At 44.3% G+C, this 14,671-nt stretch overlaps 1 protein-coding gene across 2 annotated transcripts in view; it reads right to left on the bottom strand.

The window, feature by feature from the left end:
• The window catches only part of RSPRY1 (ring finger and SPRY domain containing 1), a 39,121-nt gene extending 24,450 nt beyond the window's left edge, over positions 1 to 14,671 (bottom strand). Inside the window, exons 1-4 of one of the 2 annotated variants that reach the window (XM_055726471.1) lie at positions 14,557 to 14,663; positions 9,256 to 9,372; positions 2,972 to 3,160; positions 354 to 851 (exon numbers count right to left, since the gene is read on the bottom strand). In XM_055726471.1, the coding sequence (XP_055582446.1) occupies positions 354 to 700 (347 nt within the window). In that variant the 5' untranslated portion in view covers positions 701 to 851; positions 2,972 to 3,160; positions 9,256 to 9,372; positions 14,557 to 14,663. Of the gene's footprint in view, positions 1 to 353; positions 852 to 2,971; positions 3,161 to 9,255; positions 9,373 to 14,556 lie in introns of both variants that reach the window. The other variant, XM_055726472.1, reaches the window with a different exon arrangement.

Raw genomic sequence — 14,671 nt, forward strand, 5'->3', positions numbered from 1 at the left:
ACAACAACCAATTTTTAGGGCACGAATTCCCACCCTCTGGAGCATTCATTGTTTCCTAACTGCGTATCTATGCCAGGTAAGAAATACTGAGCAAACTCCTCATCCCACCTGCATGGCCCTACACGCAGGTAACTGTGAGAAAGCTCCTCAGCTTCTGGAACAGTCTGTACCTGGGCACTCAGGAGCTACTTCTGTTACCTAGGGAAGGTGCTCCTCTCCTAAGCCTCCAGATGAAAACACGCGGCTGCTTCAGGGAGGGTCAGGCGCAGATCGGTGAGAGGATGGAGCCACAGTTTGAGAGAAGACAAGAACATTTTCATTCATGTTGAATTATTCCTTGAGGAGGTACTTACTTATCTACTAACGTCCGAATTACAGCCAGTGTGTCAAGTACTAGCCCATCCACATTCTGTTTTTTCCTCCTTGGTTCGTGAGGCCCTCGACCCCTCCTGGGTGGACGGACAGGGTCCCTTGGGTGGCTTCTTGCTTCAGATACACGTACTCTACTGTTCTCCGTATGCCGACTCTGAGATTCCACGTTGTCCTCTGCTCCACTGTCATCGCGGCAAACACATGAGTTTCCCATATTGCTAGCCCCCAAGGCTCCCAGTAAACGGGGAATGTGGTGCTCTAGAGTCAACAGTAAACCTCGAAAAAGGCTTCTGCTAGCATAGAACACAACCAAAGCAACTACAATCATCTAGAAAGTTTTGAGAGTAATGTTTGTGTGATCCTGAATTGGGACTTTTTTTGCATTATAAGTGTTGCTACCAGCTGGAATGAACAGGAAGTAGGAGACTTAGTTTCCGATATAATCTGTTAAAATACACATCGGTCATCCAGAAGGAGGTCTGAAAAAGCAAACCCAAAACAAAGAGTCAGTGTTACTACTTTTAAAAAATATCAGCCTAATCAGAACAATTTAGTAAACAGAATCAGTCCTGGTGGATAAAGCACCTAGGAAACAGAAGGCTTGTCTCGTACCTGAAGTCTATTGCAGGGAGGGGGAAAGGAAGAGGAAGTTCACTGGTAGCTCTTGCCCACACACGGTTCCTTTCCACACTACCTAGTATTTCCTTTTCTTCCATGGTTTTTGGATGCAGAGGACCAACTTTGTCCTTAAATCTAGCACACTGCCACCCTTGAGGTACTAAGTGTTAACGAACCAGGTTCATTTGTTCTTTACCCTTTACAGAGACATACTGCTTAGGCCACCCAAATAAAGGTTGCACATTTAGAATTCTCATTTTGCATCAGGAATATTTAGTGTAGTGACTCTACAACATAGCTAAAATTGTGAAGAACTAGTCTTACAGTTATGGCCCATCTCAACACATACAATTAGATTTAACAGTGAACTGTTTAGTCCATCTGTGCGTAAACACATCGTTTTAGAACGTGCCTACATCAACTGGATTCTCACCCAAAAAGGCACCAAGTACTGACTCTGAAATAAACAGGAATGCCAGACACCGTTTTAATGCCTACGAATTTAACTGAGATTTTGGAAGGGGTGTTTTCTGTGAGGGTTGTATGCTTGTTGACATCTAGTGTCAAACCAATCTTCCCTTTCTGGGAACAAAGACTAATTCAACCATTCTTTTGTTCTTAATTCAAATGGTTCAGATCAAATACAGGCCCACTAGCAACTGACATTGTAAGGCAGTCCCTCCAAATCATTAAACTGACAGTGCTAGCAAGAACAAAAGGATTCAAAACTCCATTTCATTACAAGTTATTTTTCAAGCCATATGGTGTATTTCTATAGAACATTACATAAAGTCGCAGCTAAAATAAAGCCCTCCAAAAGACATCATTTCACTACTTATTTATTCTGGCATGCTTGAAGTAAATAAGTAACTTCTAAGACTAAATGCATGTGATTAAGAATCAACTGTAACATTTAAGCTAGAAGTTATGGTGAATATCCTGAATATTATGGTGAATAACAGGTTATTACTATTCTACAATTATTAAATGGTCTATTTAACAGTGGACATGTAGCACCATAAAATTAAAAGAAAGTCAAAGGCAGTTCCCACCTTTCAAATATGAAAGAGCTCCTACCATCGGAGCCAACTGGCAAACGTGCAACTGCTGTCTGCCATTTGGGACAAGATCACAACAACATTATTTGGGAAGCCAGACGCCAGTCACATGAGCAAGTCCCTGGATGTACAGTTGTCACTGGAAAAGCACTGCAAACTGTCACAGACCCTTCTATAGTTTGAAGTACGTTATCTTTCAGCACACTGAAAAGTTCAGTACTAAGAAATTAACTGAAGGCTAACTAGGAAAAAAACTCTTGAGGAATATTAATTGCAAAAAAAAAAAATACAAGATCTTGACTTCTCATCAGAAATTCCTAAACTACAGATCATTAAAAGGGTTTCAGCATCACAACATGCTTGCCTTACTCTCCAAGCTATTTGACCACCACAAGAAGTGGGACACCAGGGTCAGGAGTCCTCCCATCTGAGCCAACACAGCTGTTTTCTCAGTCAGCAAGTAATAAGTAGATGTGCGGGTGCCCATACAGATTGCATGGATCTTAAACAGAATTGTGTAAGGACACAACTGGTTCAAATAACTTTAAATGGTTGCAGGGTGTGTGGGGGTGTGCACACATTTCTTTTTACTTTTTAAAAAGAGCTAGTTAACATTAGCTGCAAAGCCTGTCTTCCTAAGGAAAAAACAGGCATGACTTTATGAATCTAGATCATTTAAGGGCATTTTAGTAATATAATACTAAGATGTAGAACCGTTACAGATTTAGAATACAGAAAACTGATACAGACTTTGCCAAAACGAGTAAGGAAAAGCTGTAATTTAGGGATTAGCAATGAGCAAGAACCTACCTAAGAAAACAAAAATAGATATAAATTAAGATTAAAACTGATTATTGAAACCTAGGTTTTTCTGGTTGACAACTTAAAGCATGATTGAAAACACGTGATGATGATTAACTCACCCTCAAGTATGTTTGGTTCAGCAACAGCTGGGCTTGCTCTCAAAGCGCTGTAACGGCACTGGACTGTACTTCTTCGGGGCATAGACGCAGTTCTATCCAGAACAGCGGAACTCTACAAGCCTTTACTGTGGGCAGTGAGTTATTTCGGCTGACTCTGCTTTCACTTTTAGGAACTACGCTGAAGAGTCCCTGAAGACAGATGGAAAGAGAAAGCACAATTCACTTGGAAACTGCCTCTAAGGTAGATGTATTCCACCTCCTCCCTAGACCTGCCATGACATCAAGCCATGCTGTTATTTTCAGCTACGTGCAGTTTTTATGGGGGAAAAGTCTCTCAAGGCTTCAAAAACCAGCTTGCCACCTAGTAGGTTTAGGACTAGACACGGCTACAGGAAATCCAATCTGTTTTTACAGCCTTGCTATTCTACACACCACAGCACCCAGTGCAGAGCAGTGACCAACTCCTCCCCTCAAATCACTGCTCACAGGATAAAGATGGGAACCAATATCATCTGCTCCAGATCACCCTCAAACAGGGACAGCAGAAAATAAAGCCAAGTACACTATAAAAGTTGAGTAGATAAAGGGAAGAGAGAAATGACAGGATAAACTCCCTTTATTTAGTGAAGAGCCAAGTCTGACAGCATTTGTTTGGCTGTTGCTTACCATCATGTACAAGGAATTCATTGTCAAGCCTCAAACAAACTGAAAGGCTAAATAATTAGGAACTTAAGGTAGAAGAAGAGATTGCTACAGATCCGCCTCATAAACCAGTTTGCCTGGATAGAGTACGCATGCATGAAAAGAGAGGTTCTGAAGTGCAAAGGAAAAGCTTTTTAAGAAGTCTTTTAAAACAGTGACGTACTAGATGGTATTTGAGCGACTTTATCATTAGGCTGCTGGTGGCCACCCCAACTCCCACACTCCTACTGCTGAAGCAAAGAGGATAGACACCTCAAACTTCAGGCCAGCTGCAGGATGGAACAGGGAAATAAGAGCAGAGAAGGGAGGTGCAAGTGACAGTGAACCATTCTGTTTCTGTTCAGAGACCTCTGTGACACAACCAACACACAAAATCAAAAGCTTTTAGCACATCATGAAAAATTACTTACATCGTTTCAATAAGAGGTACCAACCCCTGCATACAGAAATGAAAAGTTTTTAACTTCAAGCTTAATTTTTACAAATCCCTGCTCTCAACAAAACCTAGAGACAAAAATACAGGTGTTTTTAATTCCAAAAATACTTAAAAGTCTACTTGCAAATATTGTGGGAGTAAAAGAGAAAGGAGGTTTTTGAAGACTTTGCCTAAAAGAAAAAAATTCAAGGAGCAAAATAAGAACATCACAACAGCAGTACTGAGATAGGCCAAGATATGCCTCTTGTCCTACCTGGCATCAGATACTTAAAGCCAGGCATAAGAGCAAGTATACAACAACCCACAAACAGGCTCTTTCCTGGTGCACTCACCACAGAGTCAATAGCTCAGTCTCCCGAGACAAAGGCCACATGTTTGTTTTGCTGTTAAAACACAGCTAAGGCAAAGAACTAATCTTTCATAATCCATTTAAATTCTTTTTCAGTAGTTACACAGCTAAGAGTCTCTACAACTGCTTTTAAGATTTAGCAGTCTTCCATTACAAGGCCATGACCAATTGTTAACCAAAGCGTACTAATTTTCTTAAAAATTATGCTATTGGAGAATTTAGCTTGTGACTTTCACCTTTTGTGTTTTAGTATCATAACACTCCTTAACCCAAATACATTGTGAGCCAACAGCTAAGATTCACCTGACCAACAGCACAAGAATAAAGGTAAGTTTCCCTGAAAGGCTGCTGGAACAGAAACCTATTGCCTCCTGCAAGGGCTACAGCAACATCATGCAAACACCATTTTCTTAAACAATTAGTGCAAGTCGAAGTGAAACTGAGTCTTCAGATGAAGCAACCCTGCACGAAAATACCAGCAACAGCTAAGCCACTGGACAGAAAGAAAACAGGTTCTCCATGTTAAAAGATGTGACCCCTTTCCCCACAATTATTGTCATTCATACACACTGCAGTGTCAGAAAACTTCATCCCATCAGTTTAGCACTTGCCCAAGGAATATGCTTTGACACATTTTAGAAGTGGTAACAAGACTATGAAACCCGTTCACAACAGCAGCAAGATTTACAGAAGTGATGGTATTTTAATAAAAGTAAAATAAAAATGTTATTTCAAAGCTTGACCTCACATTTTTAAGTGCAAGAAGTGGTAAAGGCAGCAGCCAGTACCTGCTTTTCAACAGGCAGGGTCATCCATTCACTCTGAATTCTGATCATCAGATGTTGCTTTGGGATGCAGGACTACAAGTTGCCAACCACACAGAATAAAAACTTACATTTTGATCATAACTCACCCTGAACAGACAGCGTGGGAACAGCAGAGAATGCCAGTGCCCAGCACCTCTTTTACACCAGAGTGCATCTGCGGGATACCAGCTGAACAGCCATCCCGGCACATTTTGCCCTAAACGAAGCAGTTTGAGCCAGACACCTCCTCTGCACAGGAGAAAAGTGGCCTCCGGGGCAGCTCTGGAGCCCTGCCCGCCGCAGCCCTGCCTCTGCACACCTCCAGCAGCCATCGCCCCCAGCCCAGCAAAGTGACTGCTCGCCGGGCAGGCTCAAGCACGTGCATGGATGCACAAAGGAGTTGCAAGCTGCACACACTGACCAACCTGCCGCAGCTGGAAGTCGAACTGGAAAAGATGAAATCATCATCCACTGAAACAACTGCTACTTGAGTGGATTTGCACCTGCCTGGCAGCATGGATGCCCAGCCTACCCAGAAGAAGCCTCCTCTTGATCATCGCACAGCGCGCGCCAATGGAAAAGTCAGCTCCCCGTGGCATTAGGCTCATTTTCTCTGCAATACGCAGCCCAGAGTTGGTGATTCATCCCCTCAGATATTTGGTTACAGCCAACCATAATACTGCCTTATGATGGAAAATCCCTCTCCTTTCCATGAAGCTGAGCGCATCACCAAGCAAACAAAAAAAAAAACCCTCATGCACAAAACCGAGAGCGTTTCAGCTGCCAGTTATCACTTTTCCAGCTTCTGCCACAGTTACAAGAGTAAGACCAGCGATTTCTGCTCTCAAGAACAGAGTACCACAAGAGCTCAGTCAGCAAACCACACAGGAGACAGCTTTTCAAATGCAAAACAGAGTTTTGGGCAGCAGCTTCCTATTAAGGAGACAAAATAATTAGAAATATTTCCTCAGCATTTCTTTCCCAAAGAAGTGATGTTCCTAAAAAGGAAGAGCTGGAAATACTTGTGATGCCAGTTGGATGAAAAGTGTCAAACTACCACAAGAAGGAAACACAGCTATGAATTGCTGCAAGATAATGAACTTCAATACGGGAGTAAAACACGGAAGAAGCCTGTTTGCAACTACAGGCTTTTACAACATGGAGAGGATATGAGCTTTGAAATGATTGGGTAGGTGATGAAAACCAAGACCTCCCACTAAGTTAAGTCTCAATTTCATGTTAATTGTATCTGAAGGAGATTGCACTGAGTTCCGTGGTCAATCTCTTAACTCTTAGATTTGTACAGCTAAAAAGAAAGAGCTGCTTGGCATCCAGTGTGGCTACCATGCAGCACAGGCAGTAAGTAGACCACAGGCTTCACGAGTGAGTAAATGCCATGCTGGTTCTTTTGCACGTAGTAAGCAAACATCATATTGTGTAATCTGAAGCAAACCCTTAATTCAATTCTATTTTTAAATAAAAATATCCCAGAGGGTTAAGACTAGTGTCAAAACTCAAAGGGAAACAGCATTTACCGGCATGCAGTGTGTAGCCATCTGCAGGACAAAGCCATTGCCACCATCATGTGCTTTCTTGCTGTAGTAAGAGCACCCTAAACTGACCTTGAGCACACTTGTTTCACAGAAAGCAAAAGAGACCCATCAAGTCTCAAAACCTTCCAGCTTCTGCCCAAGTGGTTGTCAGCAAAAACCCCCAGGGTTGTGCAGAGCTTATGCAAACAGTTGGGCTCTAACCCTGCAGCCTTCTCTAAGCAGTCCCAGCTCTGAGAGAAACATGGAGAGTCAAAGTTGAACAAGAGATCAGATCCTTGATGTGACAGTAATCAAAGGAGAAAGAAGCAGCGGACACTAACTACCACCACAGTAGCTTCTTTTCCTGTAGACTCACTGTGAAAGTCAGATTTTTTTAGTCGCCTGTACATTGAACTACATTGTCTTTTTCCTTCCCTTAGATCTGTTTTTTTAAACCGGTACAGACACACTAAAACTGCAACAGGGATTTAAAGTTAACTTTCTCACCCAAGCTAGCGTCTCCGAAGTAGGCCTAATAAAGAAACCCCACCCCCACCCTGGTTTTCCCTTGCCTCTGGATACAGAGACACCAGTGCTCAGGGCTCCTCTGGCATCACACCGTTCTGCTACCACTCCTTCTGAAAGGGAAACTGAAGCATCTACTACCACCTAAGCTTCCCCATCAAGCTGATACCAATCACGCTTCCCATCCTTATCTCCCTAAACTGTACATCTCTTTTCAGAGGTAAAGCCATAAGTCATGCTTTGAGGCAGATTAATACACTTCTGAGATAACGATCCTTTTAAAAGATAGTGGTATTTGACAGCTCCGGTGAAGTTGAACAAGAATTGCCTCCAGCAGGCTGACATGGCAAGGCAGGGCTGTACAAGCTCAGCAGTTGCCCAAGGAGCAGAGTACAACACATTGCCATAGAAGTGGCAGGATGATAAGGATAACGCCCTACAGATGGGCAGGGAACACTAACCCTACAAGCTGAAGGGATACAAGCACACGAAATAAAACCGATTAGTTATACCATATTAAGTTTTGGCACAGACATTCATTTAGTGTCTTATAAATAAATCCTTCAATTAATTCAAGTTAATCTTCCTTGCTGACGTGAAAGTTAGAGATGCTACAAAAAAAAATAATAAACAAGGTTGCTAAGTTTGGACAAAAAATATCAGGAGCTAAAGCTAAAAAAAAAACCAACCCAAAAAACCAACAAAACCCCAAAACAATCCCTACATACACAAACCCAGAACAAGCACAGAACAGAGTGCTGGGAAGGAAGTGTAGACTCTTTAGGTACCAAGCAAACGTACAGAAGTGCAAAGAAACAACACAAAAGCATAATGTGGTAGGGTTTTTTTTAAAGATTTTTCAAGTAGATTTAATAATAGCCCGTATCAGAAAGGGTAAGGCTTTACCTATATTATTAACCAGAAACCAATGAAAGAGTTGTCTTAAATTACAGGGAGATCAACTCCTTGTAGTAAACCGCAATAACACATACTTGGTTTAAAGCACCTTATACATTAACAAAATATAAACCACAAAAGCATTTTGAGGGTCAAGTCAAGACGTTGAGCAGCTCAGACAGTCACACAGCATAACCCTGCCACAGCAACTAGATCTAGGGCTAGCAGAGGCACCTGAGGAATTGCACCGTGGGCTACGGAAAGATGGATGCTACAAGCAGGGGCAGATACTTTCAGCAAAGCACCAGCACCAGCTCCATGTAACTGAACTGAAATCGTGACAACCCAGAGTTGTGATGTTTGTCTGTAAACTAATCTTAGCACTTTTGTTTCTTCAAAGTCAGAGCTGGGCTTGTTTTCAAAGGAAAGTCAGGTACAGAACTACTCCCTAGAAGGCAGAACAGTCTTCTGCTCTAGACCACAGAGATGAGCCCAGCTACTAGACAGCACAACTAAGCTATTATGAATGCATAAAATATGCTGAAAACAGTTTTGGATGCATGAAAGATTTTGATAACATTGCTGAAAAATTCAGCGATGCCTCAGTTGGAAGTCTGCATTGTCGGCTGTCTGACAACTGCCTCTGAGAGTGGAGCACAGAGCAGACAATGTCTAGACCCTCCTATTCTCAGCCTCACCAAATTTGTCACTCTATGACACAGGTTATCATCTCAAACATGAAAAACCTAACAGCACAGCAGGAAACAGGCTGAAGCAATTTCCAGTTCTTGATATTTCAAGCAGCATTGGAGGATGGCCCAATCTTTCAGTGGCCAAAGCTGAGAGCCAGTTTTGTGACCATCCTTGCCAACCACAGAAAGCCAGCAGCTCCTTGCTAGCCTAAGTTCAGGACTGTACCAGCAGAGCAGGAGATGACTTTATGGTTCTCTTTCCTCCTGTAAGTGGATACAGTGACAGCTACTCAAGAGACTGTCCTCCAAGTCAAATACAACATGTAGGTCACTAGGTTAGCAAACCTGCCTGAGAGGCACTCTCAGGAAGCACGATCCGTGATCTGTCTGGAGTTTCCAGAGCTGAAGTCTACAGAATTTTATGCACAGCCCTGGGCAGGTCACTGGAACCCCTTATCTCACCTATTAAAAAGAAAACAAAAAGAAACCCCCATCACACAACTACCCAGCTTCATTTCTTCTCATTTGCCTCTTCACGTTCTGCCTTGAGGACTTTTTCTCTCCGCCCTGCTACAAGTCTGCCAGGAAAGGACACTGCAGGAGAAAGCCTGATGCACTAGATGTGGCTACCTACTCAACAAGTGCTTCTGTCAGCAGCGCAGCCATTGACTGACTCCAGGTCTCACACGTATACTGTTCCTACCACAGAGCTACAATATTTTTTTAATAGCATTTTAAGGTCTTAGCCTATATGACGAAACTGAGAGGAAGTTGGTCAATGGGTTTCAGAGCTCCCGCAACCAAGAAGGTGACAACCGACTACCAGAGAGACAACTCCGACAAGCACAGGAGGGTTAGGAAGCGGGACAAAGACAAGCATGTATGGGTTTCACAAGGCAGTCTAAAAATGGTTTAAACAAGAGCAAGTACCCATTGTAGTTTGTTACAGCTGCACATCAAAAAAGGCAGAAAGCTTTCAAAAAACCTGTAATGATATCAGGACACAAGGTCACAGTCATCTGGGGCTTCTACTAAATACCTTTGTGAGAATTTCAGGAGAATTAAGTTTAAGCTTTTTTGATAATTACATTTAGAAACTACTTCACTAAATGTTACTCAGAGAGATAAAGCTATAGAGTGAAAGAAACTCACCCATTTTTCAATTTTATTTTTTAATCTTTCACTCCAGGACTGACTGACCAGAGTTTGAGTGCAAACACATCACTCTTCCTTTGCCATTAGGTAAATGTTTTTAAAAGCAGTGAAGAATTCTAACCTTTCTCCATGCCACCAGACAGCTTTGGTTTTCGGGTAGGGGGGTGGATGTGTGTTAAAAAAAAAAAAGGGCATCAGCATATCTGCTGGATTTTCTTTTTTCAATACCACTTTCTAGCACATCCCACTGTCTACAGGAAGGTATAAAATATGCATGAATAGTACAGCCTTCTGGCATGCAGTTCACTGGCTGTCCTCTAAGCTATATTAACATCAGTTTGTGCACATGCACTGAAGCAAGCAATCCAAAAAGCCACACCAATACTTCAAATCAAACTGTCCTCAAACCCATGTCCTTCTCCTTACATCCAGCAAAACACCAAGATACTCAGAAGCTTACAGCAAGAGTGAAATGTTTCCTATAGCAAAAAAGCCTTAGAAAGGGAGAAAAGTAACTACAGTTGGAAGTGGCTTGCATGCTTCGAGACCACTGCTTCTCCAAGGGGAGAGATGTACCAGGAAAAGGCTGGATTTCTTGTCACTGATGGCAACTCACCAAACCACCACAAACATGAGGAGCAGTATCTCATCCCAGACTTTGAGCTGTCAGGTATCCCTACTGAATGGATAAAACCTATCAAATACACAAAGTTTCCATGGCAGAGTTGTGCTTCTAAAGCACAAGTTTGGCCTGTCAGTCATCCAACCTTATGAGTCACATGTGAACATTTGACTTGTATTAGACCTCAGCAACATAATAAGGAATAGAAAAGGCAACAGAGATCGTGCTGGCACAGCCGCTGTCATGCCACCTTTACAGTCACCACATGCAAACCAGAAAGGAAAACGGACACATTGTCAGAACACAAGGAAATGCAAAGCACAAAGTGACACAACACAATTCTAATGAGATACCTGAAAGACAATGAACCCCAGCACAGCACCTCTGCCTGCACTTCTTTAAAGCAAGGAATAAATTCAAAGTCTAATGAGCAATCAAGCTCAAGAGAGGAGAAAAATAAATCCCAAACCCCAGCAGTTTAAAGTGCTGAACACAACACAGACAATGCAGCAGAACAGCACAAACTTCATCCCATTAGTTTGCCTTCAATTTACTGCAAGGTGAGAGCATTTTAGTTTGCTGCCTGTGTCAAGAGGGAAACTAACAGCGCACATGACAAACTCTGCTCCATTTTGTGAAGATGCCACCACTTATTGAAGTGACTTAGAGACCAACAGTGGACATTTCAAAATATGGTAGGTACACTGTCAGCTAGGGGAGCTACTGATGTGAAAGGTAAGTTGAACAGAGAAGCCTAAAGAGTAACAGGCCAGTAAGCATTCCAAGACAAATCACCACCTTTATCACTAACTCATTGCTGACACTACTAAGTATCTCCCTTTTATTCCTCAATTTTAACAAACAAGCCATAAGCTTGAGGAAAATGGATTTTGTAGTCACCTGATGGGCAGAGTATAAGAGATGTCTTACTTTATAGGAGGGAACAGAAATACTGCAAGTAATCTGTTTCAGCCCATCCATTAGGCTCACAGCAAGTGAAACATGCTGGGAGCCAAGACCTCTGATGTGAAAATACTGAAAATGCACCAAAGAGGAGCACTGAGAAGCTGTGCAGAAAACCATCACAGCCTTTCGAAGAGAAAAAAAGAGCATTAAGAACAGCACAGAACAAGGCAACAATGAGCCTAAGGGAGCCGCTGAGCAATCACCGAATTATGAGGCCAGCAAATAGGATACCAGTGGCTAGCATGAAACATTGCCATCAAACTCCATGTGTAGGTGGCTGAAGGTAAAAGAAAAAGGGAAAATTTAAGACTTCAAGGAAACCAATAACCGTATGTACCTGGAAGCACACACAATTATCACAGCTGAAGATAAAGGAAGTGTGTGAACTAGCCGAATTAGATTTATCAGAAAACTAAGAGTAGGTAAATAACCCAGACTCAGCTAACAATCCGCAATAGCAATGACAGCAGCTACGCAGAATGCAAAACACTGCATTAAAATATCCCAGAGGATCTTCCTACACAACTGATGGACAGCGCATGCTGAAAACTTTCAGTTCATGGGAGAATGTTCGCATGAAAAGGGGAGAAACAATGAGAAGCAACCACATAACTATAGTTGTGCTTCAAGCACCCAAAAAAGAACAGGCCAGGAGAAATACACAACCTATTCAGTCAGGCTTATAAATGGAAATACACAGCAGAGATCTGGGCACAAAGCAGTAACAGTAATGTAATGTGCTAAAGGAAGAGACACAGGAATGGGTGCCAGCAGGAGAAAGGACCTCTTTTGCTGAGTGGGCTTCAGCAGAGAACAAAGACACATACAAAAGCACTTGCAGAAGCATGGGCCAGATTTAGATCTAAGAACAGATCAATTCTTTGCATTTGGAAATCTTTGCAAAAGAAAAACCCATTTAACAGCATCCTAGACTCTTAAAATAATATTACAAGTTTTGAGAATGCACAGTCCTCCAGAAAACCATAGTTAAATTACAGGAGTTCAAGACAACACAAGATGCAAGGGAATATTTCAAACAGCTCATAGGCAATGAGAACATCCACTGTTAAAAGATTTGAATAGTTCAGCAGGAAAACAGCAAAAATTTTAATATGGAGAAGTAAACATGAAAACAGTCACAGTACACAGATGTATGTAGTTTTCCAGATGACAATAACATCACAGCACTGATGGATGTGCAGAGAATTACAAGTAAGGCACAACTGAACTGAGGACAAGCATAAGGTAAAAAAAACCCACCACAGCACCAAAACAAATACATGCATTCGCTTTGAGACAAAGGACAGAAAAATTAAAAACCTAAGGCAAAGCCAGTGCTAAGTGGGGAAAAAAAAAAAACAACAGTCTTGCTTATATTGAAGACAACAAATACCAACACAGACATAAAAGGAAAAAACCCACCAAACACACCAGCATTCAGAAACACTGCAGTATATATAAGGTTGAGTAAATTTAGAAAAGGCAGCTCTTATGTCTGTGCTTGCCCATCAACCAAAGTTCCACTGTGTGAGAAATACTGACAAACACAGGCTCAGCACCCAAATGAACTCCCGGCTTGGGGTGGATACCAAGCAATTCTGAGCAAGATTTTGCAATAATGAAACAGAAAATGAAGAACAGGATGACTACAGTCATTCTTGGGACCTACACTAAGGCGTTACCCAGAAAGGACACTACCTACTGCTGCACCACAGAAGATGAGAAGGAGCAACATTAAAAAGAAAAAAAAAAAAAAAAGGAAAAATGAAGATAGGCAAGAGAGAGAAAGTGATCAGCAAGGCAAAATCAAATAGCTTGAGAAAGAAATGCATGGTTGATATTAGCATAATACAAGCAGTGAGAAGACGTGCTCTCTAGGCACCGAACGGAGGGGAGCAACCCCGCAGTGCCACGGCGCTGCGAGGAAGGTGCCGCCGCCGCCTGCCCCGGTACACCCCAGGTAGGCACCCGCATTTGGTAGCTCGCCCCACGTCTTCGTATCTTCTGTGTAAGAGACAGAAAACTTACTCTGCAGAAGTATTTTTACATTGAGAGGGGCAAACAGTTTTGAGGATTCCGTCTTTTTACACAAATGGAACAACACTTAAGGTTTCAACAAAATCCTCCGAGCTCCCGCGAGCTCCGGGAGCGGCACGGCACCGTGCCCCTGCACACCGAGCCCCAGCCCGCCCCAACCGGCCGTGCCAAAGCCCTTGTTTTGCAAGTCATACAAGTACCGGGGGCACCGAGCGGCACCGGTGCAAGCTGCCGCGGCTCACAGCCGGCGCAGCGGCGGGCCAGGGCTGCCCAGCTCCAGCGGACCCCCCTTCCATTCAAGTTTTGCCGCTTTCTTTTTTGCGAGCTCCTGATTCCACACCGAGCCCTGCTCCCGGCCGCTCCGGGGCCTCCACGCAGCACCGGGAGCGCCAGCACACAGCCGGGCGCACGGCAAGCGGGGCCGGAGCGGGGCCGCCCGCCTTCCCTCGGCGGCTGCCCCCCGCGGGGGGCAGGGGGACCTTAGCGAGGCTGCCCACTCCCCTGGAAGCCGAACGAAGCGCCCGCACAAAGCAGGGGCGCCCAGGGGGGCGCGGGCCGCTGCCTCAGCCGGCTGGCCCGGCCCCGAAGCCCGGCGGCCTCCTGGCCCCCGCCCCGGCCAGTACCCTGTCCCGGCGGCAGCGGCACAGCGCGGCTCCCGCTCAGGCGGCGGGCGGGATGCGGGTGAGCGCGGGGCCCTCATTAACCAAGGGCTGGCCCCCGGGTCCCCCGCCGCCACGGGAGCCCGGCCGGCCACTGCCCCCTTCCCCTCTGCGCCGATGCCCGCTTCGCCTCAGCCCCGCGGCGCCCGCCCCGCCGCCGCTGACCCGAGGGGAGGGCAGAGCGGAACGCACCCCGCCCCAGCTCACCTCAGCCCCGCCGGGAGCTCTGCAGGGCCCGCGTCCCCCAGCCCAACGGCACCACTCCTTTGTGCCGCGGCGGCGCACGGCGGAAAGATGGAGGCCACACACGACCCGGCCCCGC

This window comes from Falco cherrug, chromosome 14, assembly GCF_023634085.1.
Source record: "Falco cherrug isolate bFalChe1 chromosome 14, bFalChe1.pri, whole genome shotgun sequence".
Classification (NCBI taxonomy): Eukaryota; Metazoa; Chordata; class Aves; order Falconiformes; family Falconidae; genus Falco; species Falco cherrug.